Source organism: Dendrobates tinctorius, unplaced genomic scaffold (assembly GCF_039654945.1).
Source record: "Dendrobates tinctorius isolate UK_male_01 unplaced genomic scaffold, ASM3965494v1 ptg000117l, whole genome shotgun sequence".
Taxonomy (NCBI): domain Eukaryota; kingdom Metazoa; phylum Chordata; class Amphibia; order Anura; family Dendrobatidae; genus Dendrobates; species Dendrobates tinctorius.
The window spans coordinates 13,104,373-13,126,588 of record NW_027361785.1 but is presented as its reverse complement, the minus strand read 5'-3'; the positions used below and the strand labels follow the sequence as shown (position 1 = coordinate 13,126,588).

The following is a 22,216-nucleotide window of genomic DNA, read 5'->3' as shown; positions in this document are numbered from 1 at the left end:
GGATAGATAGAGCAGATTTCTAATCTGCTTTTGCTATTGAAAACATTATCTATGAGCTCAAAAACCTTTCTTCAGGTGATGCAGTTTTTTAAAAAGCTGATCGGCTTTTGCAGCTGAAAAACGTAACCTCAAAAAACGCAGGAAAAACGCTGTGTGTGAATGTAGCCATAGATCAGGAATATAACAGCCATTTATAGGACATTTCATAACTTTCCCAAATTCCTATGAAAAAATATTCAGCACATCCTGCATTAAATTACTGTACCCAATTTATTATATATTTTAGGAGTCAGAGTCGGTCCATTTTATACCGACTCCAACTCCACCAAAATGAGCACCGACTCCGACTCCACAGCCCTTCACAACATCCAACCAAACCAAGTGAAGAACACTCTCCAGGAAGTAGGTGTTTCAGTATCTAAGTCTACCATATACTCCTTCGCCCCCTGACGAAGGAATGTACTTCCGAAACGCACGTCAGGGTGTGCGCTTCACTGGCGGAATTTAATGGTATATACCCCTCTTATTTTCAAAGATGATACTGCTGTGTTAGTGTTCTTTGCGTGCTGCATCACACTGACTGGAATTAATTTTCTCCTGTCATTTTTTCCCCCTTCCCTTTGGCACTTTTTGCACTTTATGTGGTATATTGCATTTAACCAGTTTGCACATATGCACTTTTTTGGTAACTCATTTGTGTGTATTCACTTCTTAGTATTTATATTCAGGAGTTTTTCCTTTACATACTATATAATGATGCATACTATACACAAGTATCTTTTTCTGGCCTTCTGGTTCCGGATACAACATATTTATAAATATCTCATTCTACAATACTTTTTAATCTCCTATTGTCTAAACTGAGGGGCTTTTTTTACATATTGTAAGTATATATTTCACACGTTGATTTTCTGTAAAAATAATTGGTACTACAGTTTGTTGGTTCCTAATTACAGGCACATGTTCTGGTTTGGTACCTACCATTCGTCATATTAAAATAGAGGCATTTTATTTGAATAACTGTCTGTCGACTTTGTTGTCCACTTATCTGGGTACCTTGTTTTTTCTGACTATTAGGCCATGTCCACAAGTTGCGATTTTGCTGTGTTTTTTTCCTGCAGGAAAAACCTTACTTACAAAAAGCAGGTTTTGCTGCACTTTTTGCTGTGTTTTTGTTGCATCTTGTCCATGTTGATAATGTTTAGTTGCCCCCCCCCCCCCAAAAAAAAAAAACAAAACAAAAAACATTTAAATTCCTTAGGCTTTTGCAAAAAAAACAAAACGATACTGGTGTTTTTTGCTGTGTTTTTGCACTTAGCCATTGTTTGCTATGGGTGAAAATACACTGCAAATAGGCCGAAAGAAGTGACATGCTGCAGCTTGCAAAAACGCAGCAGTTTTCTAAGGCCAGTTTCACATTTGCGCTTCAGGGCGCAGCGACGGACTGCGCGTGGCCGCCGCTAAGCCCCGCCTCCATCGGTAGCTCCGCCTCCGGGCACATGACGCTGCATGCGTCCCCTATCTTTATCACTGAGGACGCAGGCCGTGCGCAGTATGCGTTTGGTGGCGTCTGCATCCTTTTGACGGTGTGCCGAGCGCAACCAAATTGCAACAGGTTGCGTTTGGCGCTGGTCGGCGCACCGTCAAAAGGATGCAGGCGCCGCAAAAAACGCATACTGCGCACGGCCTGCGTCCTCAGTGATAAAGATAGGGGACGCATGCAGCGTCATGCGCCCGGAGGCGGAGCTACCGGCGGAGGCGCAGCAGGGGGCGGGGCTTAGCGGCGGCCGTGCGCAGGCTGTCGCTGCGCCCTGAAGCGCAAATGTGAAACCGGCCTTAATCAGTCAGGAGAATAAACCAATGTGCGTGCATGAGATTTCTGAAATCTCAGACTTTGGTGGTACTGTAAAACGCAGCTTAAAATTTGCAAAGAAAAGAACTCGCATCAAAAACGCAACCATTGAACATAGCTTTAAGATAGTTATCAGCACAGGGGTTTCATGCCATGCACCCTTGTGTCCATCACATCAGCAGAACAAGTTTTCATTGTTTAGAAGTAAACATTGAAGGTTCCTATAGAAAAACAGATCTTGATAACGTCCAAAACCCTGCGTTCTAATTGCTGCACTTGTTTGTCGGTACATACGGATGATTCACTAGCGTCTCCGCTACAGAAATTGACATGCTGCAGCTCGTAATCCCATCCACTGTGCTTCTAATATACAACGCAGCTATTACTGATGGAGTGCAGTAGCCTTATTCACTTCTTGCTGATCAAGAAAAAACAACAACACATGACTGAAACAATGTTACCATCTGATATTTGACTCCTCTTCCTGGCTCAGGTTCACCATGTGTTTATTAAATACTATTTGGCAAAGAGCCGAGAAGGAATGACATAGTGAGCGCTGTGATATCACTATCAAGAAGATATGCCATTTCTTGAGCAATGACCACAACTATAATTAGGAGACAAAACGTGCAGCATCTCATTTGGTGTGATCAACAATTAAATGAGGTGTGCTATGTGTCACAGACATGGAAATGTACACGTGTGAGCTGACGACAGGATGCCAAGAGGAGTGCAAGATGTCATTATCTTCTGTACATGGCACGTGGGCAGCGAGAGGATTCACACCAAGTCACCCAGCACTGTGAACACACGCCGTAAAGCCCAACCTGCTGTTATCCCAAAACTCCCATCAATCTATAGAAGACACTGTAATAGAAGACGTACATTCTTTGAAAAAAACAGACTGTTGGTGGGAAAAACTGTGTAAGGCTACTTTCACACTTGCTTTTTTTGCGCTGCACCTCGTGCGCATTTCAAACGCATGCAAAAAACGCATTAAGCGCTTTGCATGCGTTTGCTGTTTTTTTTGCGCATGCGATTTAACCAGTTTGTCACCATGTTATCTCTAAAAACGCATGCGTTCTTAAACGCGTGCGTGCGCATGTCCTAGCGCACACGTGCGATCCCATAGACTAATGTTGGGGTTTTTTGCGCATTCCGTGCGCTAATGTGCGCATGCGGTTTTTGGCAGTTGGGCGCACAGAAAAATGCAACATGTTGCGTCTGGCGCGCCTGGGCGCACACCTGGAAAAAACGCAGCGCACAAAAACGCACATGAACGCGTACAAGCGCTATACCATGCGCCCGCCATGTTAACGATAGGGGAGCAATGCGGATGCGCACGATAGCGCACGAGGTGCAGCGCTAAAAATAGAAAGTGTGAAATCAGCCTAAAATTTGCAAGTTTTTGATGCATTTTTGCTTCCATCTTTTTCCCATTCATTTGACAGAAGTGACATACTGTAAGATTTGGGGGGAAAAACGTTTGGAAGATTCATATCGGAAATATATGTATGCAGATTCCACAAATGACCGTACCACAGAAGCTTCATCAGGCAGAGACAGAATGAGGAGCACTCTAGATGCACGTTTGATGGCCAGGTAGGTGGGAAAAGGCAGGGTTTCCACCAAGAAGACACTTGGCTTGGCACACGTAGAGGAAGTTGCTTGGGTGAGTTGCTGGAGATGGCAAGGCTATGAAAACCTAAGGGTGCCCAAGCTGTGCTGATGAGGTTGCGGGCCTGCAGAAGGTGATGTTGGTGGCATGGGGACTCTGTACTGCTCTACTAAAGCCCTCTCAGTGACTGTATAGCTGCCAAAATATAATGGATTTAAGTCCTTGAGGCTTCTCTAAGGAAACGTGAATGAAGTAAACTATACATGGACAGTTAGCAGAGAAACTTCAGTGAAATAGCATTGCTATATGAGGATAGCTATATACAATCAGATGGCTTTAGTGAAGCATTATATATAAAGCCCAATGGCATCACCTTCAACAGTGGGAAATGGCACCTGTAACTCTCTAGGATACCTTGTCTGCCAATGGAGGAAGAGGAATTTTGAAACTTCCAACTCAAGTATGCCAGGAATCCTACCATGCAATTGTGTATCGCCCTGGTCCTTCTCCTGTACTTTATACAGACACATAGTGCAAAAGTTTTAGGCAGGTCTAGAAAAAATGCTGTAACCTTAAAATAAGCTTGTCAAAACATAGCCTTTAAGGAACTGAATTACAGGCAATTTCTAGAAACCTATTACCCAAATTGCCTTCTTAAAGGGAATCTGTCACCACTTTTGAGATATGTAAAATGAATATAAAAAGTCTACAGCCCCTATTATTATATAATGTGGTTGTATAAAATATAGTTGCGCTCAATAGTTTACATTCCCAGGCATTTTGCTTTCTTGACCTTTTTTCAGAGAATATGAATGATAGCACCAAAACCCTTTTCTCCACTCATGGTTATTGGTTGGGTGAAGCCTTTTATTGTCAAACTACTGTGTTTTCTCTTTTTAAATCATAATGACAACCCAAAACATCCAAATGACCATGACCAAAAGTTCACATACCCCATTTCTTAATACCGTGTATTGCCTGTCTTGAACTCATTTTCTGCTCCACCAGTTGAGAGTTCCCCTTCCGTTCTCCCTCTGGTGGTGACAGGAGGTAGTGCGGTTGGTTTAAGTGGTAGTGATCTGCCACCTAATGAGGAAGATAACGATTGGATCTCTGGAGTATCAGACTGGATATAAGACAGCCGACGCCCTATCCGGGTGCTGATGATTCAGTCTGCTTCTCAGGTCCTGGACTTCAGCTCTCTTCCAGTCTTCTCAAAGTTAAGTTTGTTTTTTGCTAATGTTCACACTTGCGCTTGTTGGTCAATTCAGTTTTTTGTGTAATCAGCCTGCCCCTGCTGGGGCTATGCTGAAATTCCACTCCTATTAATCAGTATTTGCCAATCTGCTTTTTTTTGTCCCTTATTAGATTGGCCTCTTTTTTGCTCTGTCTCAGAATATTTCAGAGTGCTGATATAGGTTTAGAAGTCTAGTGACTTCAGGGTTAATCTTGCTATCAGAAGTGTTGGACAATATTTTTATAGGTTTTTTTGGCAGATTGCAGACAGTGTCTTTCCTTTTCTGTCCTTTTTAGTTAGCCAGGCCCCATCGTTTGCTCAGCCTATTTTCCTGTCTTTGTTTTGTATTTTCATCTTGTTTCACCGTCAATACATGTGGGGGGCTGTCTTTCCTTTGGGGTCTGCTCTGGGGCAGTTAGTTTTCCTCTTTTCCTGCTTTAGGCTTATATAGTTCTCCGGTTGTGACGAGGCGTCTAGGACCAACGTAGGAACACTCCACGACTGCTGCTAGTTGTACGGTTAAGATCAGGGATCTGCAATCTGCATAGTTACCAACTTCTCTGGTTTTCTGAGACTTCGCTTGTTGTCTTTTTTTCCTCCTCGGTTTCCCATTCATAACAATTGCCCCCTCTAACATCAATGACAGTGATGTCTTTTGTGGTAGTTGTGGATGAGGTTATTTTCTCAGATGGTAAAGCTGACCACTCTTCTTGGCAAAAAGCCTCAAGTTACTGTAAATTAATGGGCTGCCAAGCATGAACTGCACACTTGAGATCTCTCCAGAGTGGCTCAATTATACTGAGGTCAGGAGACTGAGATGGCCACTCCAGAACCTTCACTTTGTTCTGCTGCAGCCAATGACAGGTCGAGTTAGCCTTGTGTTTTGGATCGTTGTCATGTTGGAACGTCCAAGTACATCCCATGCGCAGCTTCCAGGCTGAATTGGAAATTTACCTCCAGTATTTGCTGATAACATGCTACATTTATCTTTCCTTCAACTTTGACCAAGTTTCCTGTGCCTTTGTAGCTCTCACATCCCCAAAACATCAGCGATCCACCTCCATGCTTTACAGTAGGAATGGTGTTCTTTTCATCATAGGCCTTGTTGACCTCTCTCCAAATGTAACATTTATGGTTGTGGCCAAAAAGTTCAATTTAGGTCTCATCACTTCAAATTACCTTGTTCCAGAAGTTTTGAGGCTGGTCTCTGCTGTTTTGCGTATTGTAGGCGAGATACTGCGCAAATGCCACAAAGTAATGGCTTTCTTCTGGCGACTCGACCATGCAGCCCATTTTTCTTCAAGTGACTCCATATTGTGCATCTTGAAACAGCCACACCGCTAGTTATCAGAAAGTCCAGTATTTCAGCTGATGTTATTTGTGGGTTTTTGTTTGCATCCCAAACAATTTTCCTGGCAGTTGTGGACGACATTTTTGTTGGTCTACCTGACCATGGTTTTGTTTTTACAGAGCCCCTGATTTTCCATTTGTTAATCACAGTTTGAACACTGCTGACTGGCATTATGAATTCCTTGGATAGCTTTTTGTATCCCTTTCCTGTGTTATACAGTTCAACTACCTTTTCCAGTAGTTGAGTAGTTCCATTGACAATTCTTTTGTTTTCCCACTGACTCACAATCCAGAAACGTCAGTGGATGGATGAAAGATACAAGAGTCTGTCTGGATCCCAGAAACTCACTCAGCTTTTATGCACACACACCGATTACAAGCAAACAGGTCACAGGTGAGGATGTTACCTATAGTAGCCATTCAAATCCATTTGTGTCAAATTCTGTGCATATTATCAGGCCAAAATCACCAGGGACAAATGTGACCTTTTGATCAGGGTCATTTGGATGTTTTTGGTTATTATGATTTAAAAAGAGAAAACACAGTAGTTTGACAATAAATGGATTCACCCAACCACTAACCATGAGTGGAGAAAAAGTTTTGACATTATCATTCATAGTCTCTGAAAAAAGGCAGAGAAAGCAAAAAGCAAAATTTCTGCGGGGGTATGTAAACTGTTGAGCAGCACAACTGTATGTATACTCTAAGGATGGAGTTACACTAGCGTATAAAAAAAAAATTGGTCCGATGTTGATCCAGAAAAGTAGCATGAGTGTTATGCGAGTAGAATACGATTTTTCTCAACTATGACATGCATAGCCAATCTGTATGCAATGCGTTTTTAACATCTTTACATACTGCAATTCTCTATGTAATTTAAAGCTAGTTTACAAAGTTTGCAATCTTATATACAGATATAAATAGATGGTTAGATAGATATGGGGTAGATAAAGAAAGATAGATAGATAGATAGATAGATAGATAGAGGGGGGGAGAGGGGGAGAGAGAGAGAGAGCTGTCAGATATTTAATAAGCTCTGTGAAGCTTACCCGGCAGTTTTTTAGGAATAAATGTAAAAAGTAGAAAAAAAATGTAATTTTACTAACCAGCTACAGGAAAGCAGACAACTGTAAGCTGGTCTTATTAGACTGGGAATGGGCCAATAACAATGAAGCTTCAAGGCCTATATCAGCTTACAGTTGTCTGCTTAGCCTTTACTGGTTATTAAAAAGGAGGGACCATAAATCAAAATAACATGGGATTCCCCTATTTTTTAACACGCAGCAAAGGCTAAACAGACAGCTGCATGTTGATAATAGGCTGGGAAGGTACTTGGATATTGGCCCCTTCCATGCCTAAGACCAGGCTTCAGCCGCTCCAGAAATGGCACATCCATTAGATGCATCAATTCCGGCGCTTAGCCTCAGCTCTTTCTGATTGCCCTGGTGCATTGGCAATCGAGGTAATAGTTTCGGGGATGATGTCAGCTGTTTAATGTCTGCTGACATCAAGCCCAGGAATTAATAATGGAGGTGTGCCTGTCAGATACTCCCATTACTAACACCGCAGTGAAAAAAAACACACACAAAAGTCCATTAATTGTAGAAAGCACCGTAATCCAAATGGAGGTCCCACAATGATCCCAGTCTTCTTTGTCCATGGTTATTGGTCCTTTCCCAGACTAATAAGACCAGCTCACAGCTCTATTCTGACGGTTCAGGCTGTGAATTTAATGTACTTGGCTCATGAAATGTCGGGTTTCTTTTGAGATCTGTGAATAAAAATTGCATGACATACACATGGTCCGTGTGCCAAGATATTTTTTTTTTTATCTCGCACCCATTGACTTGCATTGGCAAGTGCGATCCAATTCTACCAGACTCATACGAAGTACCAGTCCAATACGAACTGAGAAAAAAAACTCACAAATGAGCACAGACTCATTTACTAACATTGGTCAGCGTACAATGCAATGTTTTCTGGTATTGCACTTTCCCAATTTATACGCCAGTGTGAGCGAGCTCTCAAACTAATTCTTTGCTAAAGTACTTTTGAATTTATAACAAAATTCAATCTTTTTGGGTAGGAGTCCACAAGCAGGGAACATCTAGAACAGATTTCATAACTGGCAATCTTCGCCCACTCTTCCTTGCTCAGCGCTCCAAACTTGTTAAATTGCCATTATCATTAGTAGCAGTGGGTATGATCACCTATATCAAGCCGCACATATTTGCTTTCCACCTTCTCTTCTCTGAAGCCGCTACACTTCCAGGTGTGATAAAGCGCCTTGATAAAGCGCCTGTGGCGGGCGCGAAACGTACGTCGGGGGTCGTTGCATGGGCCTTCACCTCCTCTGCTCCCCGGTAAGCAGCCTGCCTTTACTTGTTTCCACACTTCGGTCATTTGGACCGCTGGGCGGGTCGTCTCCTGGGTTCTCTCTGGCACAATTGCGCAGTTTTGATATGTTAATACATATGTTATTAACTATTTAAGAATTCTTTCACATGTCATTGTTTCATTTATGTTCAGTGTCCATTGGACTTGCACATTGACCCCTCTGGATGTTTTTTGTTTTGGCGCTCCAGACATGTACAACTATGTACAATACACATTTAATTGAGTATGCCATATTTGACTATCTTTTACCATTAGACATATGTCTGTTATGTGCAATGCCCATGGGCTGACTGAACGTTGTGCCATGTAGATTTGGAGCACTGGTATCATTTTATTTACCCTGTCCTTGTCTATCCTGATTGTTGTATCATTGGGGTTTATCCCCCCTATTTTAGTCAACTTGTATACTTGTCAGCACTTGATGTGAGTACTAATAAAAAATTTATACTTTTGCATATATTTTGGATCCGTTACTCCGTTTTCTCCTCTTTAAGATTAGTATTAGTATAGCTAGAATGTCACGTTTGAAGAGCCCCTGATATGTCAAAACAGTGGAAACCCCCCCACAAGTGACCCCATTTTGGAAACTACAGTAGACCGCTTAGAAACTTATCTAAATATGTGGTGAGCACCTTGAACCCTCAGGTGCTTCACAGAAGTTTATTATGTTGAGCCGTAAAAATAAACAATTAAGGAAAAAAAAAACAATGTTTTTTTCATTTTCACAAGGGTAACAGGAGAAAATGTACCATATAATTTGTTGTGCAATTTCTCCTGAGTACGCAGATACCCAAGGCAGGACTCAGAAGAGAAGAAACGACATTTGACCTTTTGAATGCAAAATTTGGAATCATTAGTGTTGGGAGAACCCCCGATGTGCCTAAAAAGTGGAGACCCCCTCCCCAATTGACCCCATTTTAAAAACTAGTCGCCTCAAGGAACTTATCTAGATGTGTTGTGCGCACCTTGAACCCCCATGTGCTTCACAGAAGTTTATAAAGTTGAGCCGTGAAAATTAAAAAAAAAAAAAAGGTATATATAAATCACATTTTCCCCACAAAAAAATCTTTCAGCTCCAATTTTTTTATTTTCACAATGGTAACAGGAGAAAATGAACCCCAAATTTGTTGTGCAATTTTTCCTGAGTACGCCGACACCCTACATATGGGGGAAAACTACTGTTTGGACGCACAACAGTGCTAATAAAGGATGAAGTGATAATTTGGAACACAGATTTTGATGGAATGTTCTGCGGGTGTCATGTCATGTTTGGAGAGCCTCTGATGTGCCTAAAGAGTGGAATCCCCCCATAAGAGACACCATTTTGGAAACTAGACCCTTCAAGGAACTTATCTAGATGTGTTGTGAGCACTTTGAACCCCCAGGTGCTACACAGAAGTTTATAACGTTGAGCCATGAAAATTAACGAAAAAAAAAAAAATTCCACAGAAATGTTCTTTTAGCCAAAATTTTTTATGTTCACAGAGTAACAGGAGAAAATAGACCCCCAAAATTGGGGTACAATTTTGCTTGAGTACACCATGCAAAGCTCAAAAGTGAAGAAGTACCATATTGGAGTTCAGATTTTGCTAGACTGGTTTGAGGGTGCAATGTCACATTAGTAGAGCTCAAGAGGTGCCAGAAAAGCAGAACACCCATAAGATACCCCATTTTACAAATTCTCAAACTTGCACCTCTCAATGAATTCATCCAGGGGTGCAGTGATCATATAGACACCACAGGAGTGTCAGCGAATTTTATACCATTGGGCAGTGAAGAAAAAATAAATAATTAAATTTCTACCACAAAAATTTTGTATTAGCCCCAGATTTTACTTTTTCACATTGGGAAATGGGTAAAAATTGCACCACATTTTGTCCAACAGTTTCTGCTGAATGTAGAAATGCTCTATATATGGCAGTACAGTACTATTTAGCCACACGGCAAGACTCAGGAGGGACGGAGCACTATTTGTCTCCTGGAGCACAGATTTTGCTAGACTAGTTTGTGAACTTCATATACAGAGTTCCCAAGTGCTAGAAGAGCAGAATTCCACCTCAAGTGACCCCATTTTGGAAATTATAACCCTTTAAGAATTTATCCACAGATATATTGATGATTTTGACTCCATGGGTGTTTTCCAGAAACAGGCAGCAGTGCATGTTGCTGAATGAAAATTGCAAACCGCCATTGCAGTGCCCAGTACATAGTGGTGCCCAGCTCATGCTTCTGGAGACATGCCCCTGCAAATAAGGCGGGCTCTCATAGCTACAGAAATGCCAAACATGTGGACGTTAAATGTGGTGTAGGCACACTGTGAAGCTCAGCAGGGAGGGGCCACTCACTATAATGATGCAGCAGTTACTCTGTACTCTCAGACTAAGTTGTTTTTTCATTTTACATTTTTTCTAGAAGACGAGGGCATCTGGGATTTGGTGTTAGGTGAGTATAATGTGCATGCATTTATTTCATATGGCGCATTCTTTTTTTTTTTTAAATGTGAGCACAGGCACCGGCTGATGTGACTACATCGCCCAGCAATGACTTATCAGCTGGAACACCCCTTTAAAAGCATAAATATTGTAAATTAAAGTTGGTGTTCATATACGCTACTATATGATGTGAAGAAAAAAAAAAACACATCATGTCAGAAATGTAAAACCATAGACCCCTTTAGGTTATTTACTTATGCTCAGATAAGTAAAGGGATTGAACACTACTGGACAACACCTTCTAAATTGCCCTAAAATACATCATAAAGGAATAAAAATCCTATACTCACCTCCCAGAAGAGCGCTGTGTCCCTTGGTGGAAACACGTTTTATTACAGCTGCCCCAAAGACAGGTTTTGGCTAACTGCCTTTTATAGCTGTGCAATATAGGCATGCTCATTGATCTGTGCAGAGACCACTGCTCAGGTAAGGAGGTGAGCTGTAAGGCTGTGTGCACATGCTGCGGATTTTGCTGCGGTTCCGCAGCGGTTTTGGCCGCTGCGGACCTGCAGCGGTGTACAGTACCATGATTCCCTATGGGAATCAAAAACCGCAATGAAGATGGTGCGGAATTTTCCGCGCGGATTATCTGCGGTTTTCAATCCGCAGAAAGAATTGACATGTCAATTCTTTCTGCGGATTCTGCTGCGGTTTGCCATCTCCTCCATTGAGGAGATGAAAAACCGCAGGGCAAAACCGCAGAGCAATCCGCAGGTAAAACCGCTGGTATTTTGACCTGCGGTTTCACCTGCGGATTTTACAAAATCCGCGCGGATGAATCCGCAGCGTGTGCACACAGCCTAACTATCACATTGTGAATAGTGTGATCTATATATCACCCTGCAGCTGTGACTGTGACCCGCAGGCCTGGGTTGATGAGACTACTGCTCCCATCAAGCGATGTCTGCTTCCACTGATTACAGTGACAGGTGCAGCTAATGGGAGACAGTCTCATCTGCCGAATCGTGTGCTCACAGTTAAAAAAAAAAAAAAAAAAGTAAAATTACATACATATTCAAATAAAAAAATAAAACATTATACTCACCCAACACCAAATCCCCGATGCCCTCGTCTCATAGAAATAATATATAATAATAAACCAACATATAATAACCGATCCGCCGTAGTCCACATAAACCCAAGTGTCCCACGGTGATCTCACATGTAGAACACTCACATTGGGATAACATTCCCACACAGCAGTGGTGCCGTAAAGGAGATCATCAGAGCTGATGAACTCCGGTGACTGATCTCACTGATGTGACTGCTCTCAAAGTGATCAGGATAGTCATGGGACATTACGGATTATCTTCTAGGCGGACAGGTGAGGAATATTGTGGTTTATTATTTTATTTTTGTTGTAGGAGACTTTGGCTTCGGTAAGTGTGGTTTAATTAAGATTATTAAAGGAGTCTGTGTCATTATTTCAAATAAAGGACTTTGTTCTGGGTGTGTGTGTTTTTATACAATGTCACTATGGGGTTACTAATGGATAGGTGTCTTATAGACACCTCTCCATTACTAACTTGTGGGCTTGAGATCACCTGAAAATACAGAGGTGTCATCCCCACAAATATGAACCCCACTTGCCACCTCTAGAGGGCAAGTGGGAAGAGCGAGGCTAGGTGCCAGATTGTTTTTGCATCTTATAGATGCGCCTATTCTAGGGCAGCTGAGAGCTGATGTTTTTAGTCTGGGAGGGGCTAATATCCATGCGTGTGCTTGTGTTTACTTATTGGCTTATTAATGAGGGTGTCAGGCTGACACCTTTTCATTACTAAGCCTAGAGCTAGGTGTCAATGACAGCTGCTGACTCCAAGCCCTAATTCCATTATTCTGATGCTACTGCAACAGCATGAAAAAGGTGGTGTTGAACCAAGAAATTACAGTAAATCAAATCTTTTTTTTACATATCTTTATTTAGCTCAAAAAAGCATTTATTGCTGTACAAAAATGAATGCAAAGACGCATACTAAAATGCAGCAAAAATGCGCATTTTTTCTACAGCATTGTTCCTGCCAAGAGATGCAGAAACCTTGCAAAAATTTCTGCAAGCAAATACTCAACATGTGCACATAGCCTTAAATGTTTTTTTCTAATGTTCCTTTTTCAAGATCGCACAGCTCCCAGTCTCCTGTTTACCAGAGGGAAGAAACGGTGCTCCTGGACCAGCGTCATAGTTGCATTGCTGGTCTGAACTGAGCACTCTCCCAGCCTGCTGGAAACCGTAGCTTTGCCACCGCAGCACTGAAGGAGCAGGGGAACTTCAACACTGTTGGATAATAAAAACTGAGCAAGACTATTTAATACTACAGAATGATCTATATACGTTGTCAAAATGTGCAAAAACAAGGCAGATGAGGTTTAGGGTGTGAATCTGCAGCGGTTTTGGCCCTGCGGATCCGCAGCAGTTTCTGCTGCGGTGTACAGTACCATAATATCCTATGGGAAATGGAAACCGCAGTGCAGACGGTGCAGATTTTTCCGCAGGGATTTGCTGCGGTTTCTAATCCGCAGAAAGAATTGACATGTCTTTTGACCTGCGGATTTACCTGCGGATTTTGCAAAATCGGCGCAGATCAATCCGCAGCAGAATCTGCAGAGTGTGCACACACCCTTAATGTATAGTAATGCACCTAGAACGGAGTAATTGTATTGCTACATATACAGCTCTGGCAAAAATTAAGAGATCACTGCACAGTTTTATAAAAATCAGCTTCTCTACATGTCTGACAGCCATTCCATTCCAGTGTCAGTTGAATTCCAACCAGAGTACACCTCATTCTACTTAATGTGCTTCTGATTAGGTGATTATCTGAGCCAAATCTTATTTAACGAAGGAAAGTATAAAAAACCCTGCTGTGGTGTTCACAATCTTCTTGCAATAGGACAAGCTGGATGGCAAAACAATGGCTGTTAATATCTCAAAAGTAATAGCAATGAAAAAATAACTTAACCATGCCAAAGGAGTTGAAAAGTAAAGTCTTCAGTGAGGAAAAGGGCTCAATTCTTACTTTACTAGCAGAGGGATACAGTGAGCGTCATGCTGCCTCCATCCTTAAAATTTCTAAGACAGCAGTCCATTACAACAAGGTCAAGCAGCAGACATTGGGGACAACAAAGCTACAGACCGGCAGAGGGCAAAAACTACTCTCCACTGAACGGGATGACAGTCATCTTATTCGAATGTTACTCAGCAACCACAGGATGACATCAAATGACCTACAAAAGGAATGGTATATGGCAGCTGGGGTGAAGTGCATGGCATGAGCCGTTCGTAACAGGCTCCTAGAGGCAGGGCTCAAGTCATGTAAAGCTATAAAAAAAGCCTTTCATCAATGAGAAGCAAAGGAGAGCCAGGCTGAAGTTTGTCAAAGACCATAAGGATTGGACCATAGAGGACTGGAGTAAGGTAATCTTCTCTGATGAGTCTAATTTTCAGCTTTGCCCAACACCTGGTCATCTAATGGTGAGATAGAGACCCGGAGAGAGACGTACAAGCCACAGTATCTTGCACCCACTGTGAAATTTGGTGGAGGATCGGTGATGATCTAGGGATGCTTCAGCAAGGCTGAAATTGGGCAGGTTAATCTTTGCAAAGGACGTAAGAATCAAGCCGCATACAAGGTTATCCTGGAAAAACAGTTGATTCCTTCTGCTCAGGCAATGTTCCCCAACTCTGAGGAAAGGTTTTTTCCAGCAGGACAATGCGCCATGACACACAGCTAGGTCAATCAATGTGAGGATGAAGGACCACCACATCAAATCCCTGTCATGGCCAGCACAATCTCCAGACCTGAACCCCATTGGAAACCTCTGGAATGTAATCAAGAGGAAGATGGATAACACTGGTCAACAGCATTTTTGGTGCCAAAGATATTTCATCGAATTTAGGGTATTTTTGGGGTGCTGATTCTGAATATGTCATCAGTTTTGCCAGATTGGCTCAAGTTTTTGAGATTTTTGGTATCTTATTTATAGCACTTGTTGGTAAATGCGACGCATCATCTCATTAATTTCTTTGGATTAGTACTTGAACTGAGCAGTTCTCAATATAGTTTTGTGTTAATTAGTGTTCTAAAAGTTTGTTCATAGCTTGATTTTTGCACTAACTTTATGTTGTTGTCTGTTTTCCAGTGAAAAGCATGAACTCATCAAGAAGAAGTTGTCTTAACGATCCAGACTCATTCTGTTACATTTGTGGTGAATACACACTGCCAAAACATAGAAGAAACATAACAGACTTCGTAAAAAAAGTGTATTTTGCCTATTTTGGGGTTATGCTTGGGGACCAAGACAAGTTTTGGGCACCACACATAGTGTGCAAAGCATGTATCGAATTATTACGAAAATGGAGCAAAGGACAAAGAAAAAGCTTCAAATTTGGTGTTCCAATGGTGTGGAGAGAGCCAAAAAATCATCATGATGACTGTTATTTATGGTAAACACAGGTACAGGCACATCTTCACAATGAGGGACAGGCCTTCTTGCAGATTCCATGTTACTCCCATTTTCGTTTCTTATGCTTATTGAATCCTTGCACTTGCACTGCACAGAAATAACAGTCATCATGATGATTTTTTGGCTCTCTCCACACCATTGGAACACCAAATTTGAAGCTTTTTCTTTGTCCTTTGCTCCATTTTCGTAATAATTCGATACATGCTTTGCACACTATGTGTGGTGCCCAAAACTTGTCTTGGTCCCCAAGCATAACCCCAAAATAGGCAAAATACACTTTTTTTACGAAGTGTGTTATGTTTCTTCTATGTTTTGGCAGTGTATATTCACCACAAATGTAACAGAATGAGTCTGGATCGTTAAGACAACTTCTTCATGATGAGTTCATGCTTTTCACTGGAAAACAGACAACAACATAAAGTTAGTGCAAAAATCAAGCTATGAACAAACTTTTAGAACACTAATTAACACAAAACTATATTGAGAACTGCTCAGTTCAAGTACTAATCCAAAGAAATTAATGAGATGATGCGTCGCATTTACCAACAAGTGCTATAAATAAGATACCAAAAATCTCAAAAACTTGAGCCAATCTGGCAAAACTGATGACATATTCAGAATCAGCACCCCAAAAATACCCCAAATTCATTAAAATATTTTGGACACCAGAAAAAAATTTTTTTTTCGTTGACCTGTGTAATCACAAGCTATCAAACAAAGAAGTGCTTAAATTTTTGTACCAGGAGTGGCATAAGGTCACCCAAAAGCAGTGTGAAAGACTGGTGGAAAGCATGCCAAGACTCATGAAAGCTGTGATTAAAAATCATGGTTATTCCACAAAATATTGATTTCTGAACTCTTCCTGAGTTAAAACATTAGTATTGTTATTTCTAAATTATTATGAACTTGTTTTCTTAGCATTATTTGAGGTCTGCAAGCACTGCATTTTTTTTTGTTATTTTGACCATTTCATTTTCTGAAAATAAATACAAAATTTAGTGACTGGAAATTCGAAGACATGTTGTCAGTAGTTTATAGAATAAAAGAGCAATTTACATTTTACTCAAAAATATACCTATAAAGAGAAAAATCAGACAAACTAAACATTTTGAAGTGGTCTCTTAATTTTTGCCAGAGGTGTACATTAAATGGGGGTATACTTGGGACTACAGAACAGAAGAAGGACTTGGGTATTCTGGTTACAAGTAAGCTGAGCAGCAGCACTCAATGTCAAGCAGCAGCAGCAAAAGAAAACAAGATTTAGTGTGTATAAAAAGATAAAATCCTGTCATCCAAATGTGATCCTCTATAAACTTGCAAGGCGACATTTAGAATATGGGACACAGTTTGGGACTCCATATTATAAAAATAATATTCGGAAGTTAGAGTCAGTTTAAAGGTGGGGAATTAGATTATTACAAGGGATGGAAGGCCTGATGTATGAAGAGAGGTTGGAAAGGTTGGGCTTATTTAGCTTAGAAAAAGACGCGTGGCCAATACAAAGGACTGGCACATGACAATCCTTCCAAGGACCTTACAAGGGACAGTGGGACATCCAATGCATGTGAAGTAAAGGCGACAGGCAACTAAACAGAAAAGGGTTCTTTACAGTTACAGCAGTCAGACTGTGGAATGCCGACCACAAGAGGTAGTAATGGAAGACATGATATCAGTATTAAAAAAAAAGGTCTGAATGCTTTTCTCACAACAAATGACACCGTGAGTTGTAAGAGTTTAGCAATAAATAGAGAAAGGTTAAACTTGATGGACTCATGGATCTAAGAACATTAACCCTCACTCTTTGCCCACCAAGCCCGACAGCTTCGGTGTCTCTCCTGCTTCCAAGCAGGGATGTGGAGTCGGTAAGCCAAACCACCGACTCAAGACTCTTCAGCACTGGTCACTACTGAGCAAGTTCATAAAGTGCAGCAGAGATTCATCTCAACCAAAAGCCAAGATCCTGAGATCAGGAACAGAACAGACATTTAGAGGACATTTCATAACTTTCCCAAATTACTATGAAAAAATTACAGTACATCCTGCATCGTACTGCTGTATCCAATGTATTATATATTTTAGGAGCCAGTCCATTTTATAATGACTCCGACTCCAAATCCCTGCTGCCGAGATCTCACACTGTTCTGTACAAACTACAGCTGGCTATCAGGCAAGGTGGTTGGAGACTAAATAAACTTGAACTTATCAGCTCCCTCCCTTTTTAACTGGACTGAAAAAAAGGCTAATCTTAAAGGGAATCTGTCAACAGAATCAACCCTCCTAAGCCATCTATATGGACATGTAGGTCATAGGAAGCTGAATAATGCGATACCTTGATATCTACAAACCGATGTCTTATTCCATAGAGCAGTACAAATTAGCTCTTAAGATTTACGGGTCGGACACTGATCTCCCCAACAATCTGTCTTTAGAGCTTATTTTAAATAAAAGGGGATGTTACCAGTGTAATATGTAATGGGCGCTCTCATAGCAGAGCAGTGTATGAATAGAACAGTACAGCAGAGCTAAGGTTGGTCTCATTATAAACAGCTGCAGTTGTGGCTCTTCAGCATGCACAAGGTTTTCTGTCAGGGCGCATTCAGACGTCCGTACAAATCAGAGATCGGGCCGCTAAGGCATGGACTGGCTGCGGATCTCTTGGCCTGAGCCTGATAGAAATATGTGACGCAGTCATGTTCGGTTGGAAGACCCGGGGCCAGTCTGTGCATCGTGGTCCGATTTCACATGGATCTGACCGGATGTCTGAATGTGCCCTCAGCCTCATTCAGATAAATAGGTCAGAAATCTGCGGTGTGTAAATTCACCCTTACAATAATCAGTAGGACTGTGTCACTTTTTATTAACTGGCACGTAGAACAGATAGGGCACAATGAGACAGACTGAGCCCACCCAGAAGACCCCTACATGTCACACCCCGAGACATAGTATCAGGGGATTGAGGAACAGACACTATTAGGCCTAAACTGCTGCAGAAAGGGACATCCCATAATAGAAACGATGGATGCTAATGACACAATCCAGAGCTGGAGCTGATTTCTCTGCTGGGGTCTAAGGATGTTTTATTAATGTTTATGGCGGTGGCACCTGGCCTGCTGTAAGAGGGTCCTGGGGTCTGTAGGGACCCTCCAGTCTGCACAGTAGTGTGCTAGTGACTCCGCACACAGCAGAGCTGGCAGTCCGGAGCCGCAGCTCGGTGGTCCCGGTGACCAACACCAGGGTGATGACTCGGTAATGCTACAGCAGGACGTGGCCGGGACAATAACACCGGCAGCTCCCACCCAGCTAACCAGCAGCGTCACCCACTACATGGCATGTGTCTGCCCCCAGCCGGTGCAGGGCTCCCACCACAAGCCGCCTCAGCCACCGGACAGCCAGGCGTTCCCCGGCTCCTCCAATGCACACTCACCGTCCATGGGAGGAACGCGCCCCGGTTCCGTCATCCTGACAGCCGAGCCGGTCGCTCTCACTGTAGGGGAACGCTTAGTTCAGAGCTCGGCCTGTGCATCCTCCAGAACCGCGTCATCCTGACAGCGTGACAGCCGGCGCGCTGACGTCACTGGACGTGACGTTTCTAAGAGCTCAGCGCTTCTGGGAGTCCATGTTACTGTCTGGCAGCTGATAGCGGCTCCTGTCTAGACAGCTGTGAGGAGTCTCTACTGCCGGGTGCCTCTGCTGTGAGGAGCCTCTGCTGCCGGGTGCGTCTGCTGTGAGGAGTCTCTGCTGCCGGGTGCCTCTGCTGTGAAGAGCCTCTGCTGCCGGGTGCCTCTGCTGTGAGGAGCCTCTGCTGCCGGGTGCCTCTGCTGTGAGGAGTCTCTGCTGTCGGGAGCCTCTGCTGCCGGGTGCCTCTGCTGTGAGGAGTCTCTGCTGCCGGGTGCCTCTGCTGTGAGGAGCCTCTGCTGCCGTGTGCCTCTGGTGCCGGGTGCCTCTGCTGTCGGGAGTCTCTGCTGTCGGGAGTCTCTGCTGTCGGGAGTCTCTGCTGTCGGGTGCCTCTGCTGTCGGGAGCCTCTGCTGTCGGGAGCCTCTGCTGTGAGGAGCCTCTGCTGTGAGGAGCCTCTGCTGCCGTGTGCCTCTGGTGCCGGGTGCCTCTGCTGTCGGGAGTCTCTGCTGTCGGGTGCCTCTGCTGTCGGGAGCCTCTGCTGCCGGGTGCCTCTGCTGTGAGGAGTCTCTGCTGCCGTGTGCCTCTGCTGTGAGGAGCCTCTGCTGCCGTGTGCCTCTGCTGTCGGGAGCCTCTGCTGTCGGGAGCCTCTGCTGTCGGGAGCCTCTGCTGCCGGGTGCCTCTGCTGTGAGGAGCCTCTGCTGCCGGGTGCCTCTGCTGTGAGGAGCCTCTGCTGCCGGGTGCCTCTGCTGTGAGGAGCCTCTGCTGCCGGGTGCCTCTGCTGTGAGGAGCCTCTGCTGCCGGGTGCCTCTGCTGTGAGGAGCCTCTGCTGCCGGGTGCCTCTGCTGTGAGGAGCCTCTGCTGCCGGGTGCCTCTGCTGTGAGGAGCCTCTGCTGCCGGGTGCCTCTGCTGTGAGGAGCCTCTGCTTTGAGGAGTCTGCTGCCGGGAGCCACTGCTTTGAGGAGTCTCTGCTGCCGGGTGCTCTGCAGCTCCTGCTTACAGTGACATTGCTGTAGAGAAATGTTACAGACAGCTTTTATTGCAAATTATTTTTGTAAATATTTGCGGTAATCAGTCAATGCATATGTCCCTGATGTCCTGGGACACTTAAAGGATAAGGCCTGTTTCACACATTCGTTTGTGTCCATCAGTCAAAATGCGCCGTTTTGCAAAAAAAAACGGATCCCCCATTTTTCTTGGCGGATCCATTTTTTTTCCCATTGACTTTCATTATTGGCGGATCTTGACGGATGGTCATCCGTTGGATCCATTTTTTTATGGATCCGCCAAAATTTTGGCGTCCGCTGACATGACAGGACGGACAATGCAACGTTTTTTTGGCTGGCCAGATCCGCATTTGTCACTGCGCATGCCCGGAAGCATTGCTTTTGCAGGAAATTTAACCTTAAATCCCGTTCTGGCGGCTGGTAAAAAAATCTCTCTCTCTGTCTCTCTCTCCCCTCAGGTTCCTTTACATTTCGGATCCGTCAAAGTAACGGTCCACTACCACACTTTGCTTTCAAAACGGTTGCGAATCCGTGTCCCGCCATTTTCGCGGATTACAGCTGATGTAAAAACGGATGTGTGAAACAGGCCTAAGGCTATGTGCACACGCTGCGGATTCACCAGCGGATTGTTCCGCAGGTAAAACCGCAAGTAAAGTGACCTGCAGTTTTCCCCTGCAGTTTGACACCTAGACAATGGAATAGTTGTCTGTCATGGGGTCCTTCTTCAATACCACACAATCAACAGAGCGAGGGAAGGGTGAACAATCCCAAGACCTTTATTCCAGGCAAAATTAGAAGGTCCATAAACAATCCACCACACTGAGGATACAATAGTCCAGAACAAGAATGTAGTCCAGTAACATGATAAAATGTCCAGGGAGACAAGATTCCAAAACTCTAGCACCAGAGGATAAAATTGGTCCTTCTCTCTGAAGTGCAGTCTTTACACAATCCACTCCACACAGGAACTGACTTGACCAGCTCCTGTTCTCCCCACCCCCTTCCTTGTGTCCAGGGGTAGCCAAACAGGTTGGGGCAGTTTCCAGGCCTCCCAGAGGAGAACAAAGGAGCCTTGGGGATAAAAGAACTACAGGGGGTCATCAAGAGAGAGATACAGTCAGGCTATAGACATACAGGAAAAACACTATGAAAATAAGTGAAATAGAAATATACACAAAATGATATCCACATAGCCTATCGCACCATCACAACCTCTTCCCCCCCCCCCCCCCATAATAAGTGAGCATGCTATGAGGTCTACACAGACCTCTGGCCTGCTCACTTGAGTCCACATTGCTCAACCATTTATAGTTCCTTGTACAGTGGCAGGGGTAGGTCGGCCTGGGGAGCCTATGGTTCTTCTTGTCGAGACAGACCATCGGCGTTCTGGTGTTGGCTTCCCCGGTGAGGTCCGGATGATGTAGTGCTTGAAGGGCCTGTAGTCTGGTGATTGCTCCCACAAATTGGCACTGTAACTCCCCAATGTCGTTACCAAGGAGGATATCTGCAGGAAGTCCTCCCATAACTCCAATCCAACACAATTTTTCTCCACAACCTTAATCCAAATGCACAGAAGCTCGCTGTATATATTTGCGGGCACCCCCCACCAGGACAATGGGAATTCCCGGACCCTGGTAAATTGCCTCGTGTCGAACCACAAGGGGGTCAGCGATAGTCAAGAATGCTCCCGTGTCTCTAAATCCTGACACTTTGTGTGGCGTTGCCGTTGCTCTGAGTAGCTAAAGGACAGAGGCCGGAGTCCGTACACTCCAGGAGGAGTATCTATGGTGCCGTGGTCGGTGGTCCACTCTGTTGGGGGTGGTGGTAGCTCTTCCTCAGGCAGGGTGGAGTGCACAAGATGCACTGGACGAGGTGGGGCTCCCTCCGAATCCTGGAGGGACAGCCAGACTGCAAATGTCCAGGTTGCCCACACCCATAACACCTCCACTCTGATACCCCCAGGTCGTGGTCGGAACTGTTGGGGCCTAGGATTGTGAGGTGTGATTGTCATCGGCTTGTGACTAGGTGGAAGGGCAGATATAATTGGAGGGGGATGGGACGTGGGAGCAGGCCATGGTTCATTGTCCAGAAGCCTCCTCCATTGCGGCCGGATAGTAAGGGCTTCATCGGCCAGGGCTGCAGCTCTATCCATGGTACACGGCGTGCGCTCCCGGACCCATTCCCGTACC

At 43.9% G+C, this 22,216-nt stretch overlaps 1 protein-coding gene across 1 annotated transcript in view; it reads right to left on the bottom strand.

Moving 5' to 3' along the window:
• RABEP1 (rabaptin, RAB GTPase binding effector protein 1) overlaps positions 1 to 19,027 on the bottom strand; it is a 122,092-nt gene extending 103,065 nt beyond the window's left edge. Inside the window, exon 1 of the mRNA XM_073590566.1 lies at positions 18,832 to 19,027. Coding sequence (XP_073446667.1) covers positions 18,832 to 18,865 — 34 coding nt within the window. The 5' untranslated portion in view covers positions 18,866 to 19,027. The remainder of the gene's footprint in view (positions 1 to 18,831) is intronic.
• Positions 19,028 to 22,216: the final 3,189 nt, after the last annotated feature.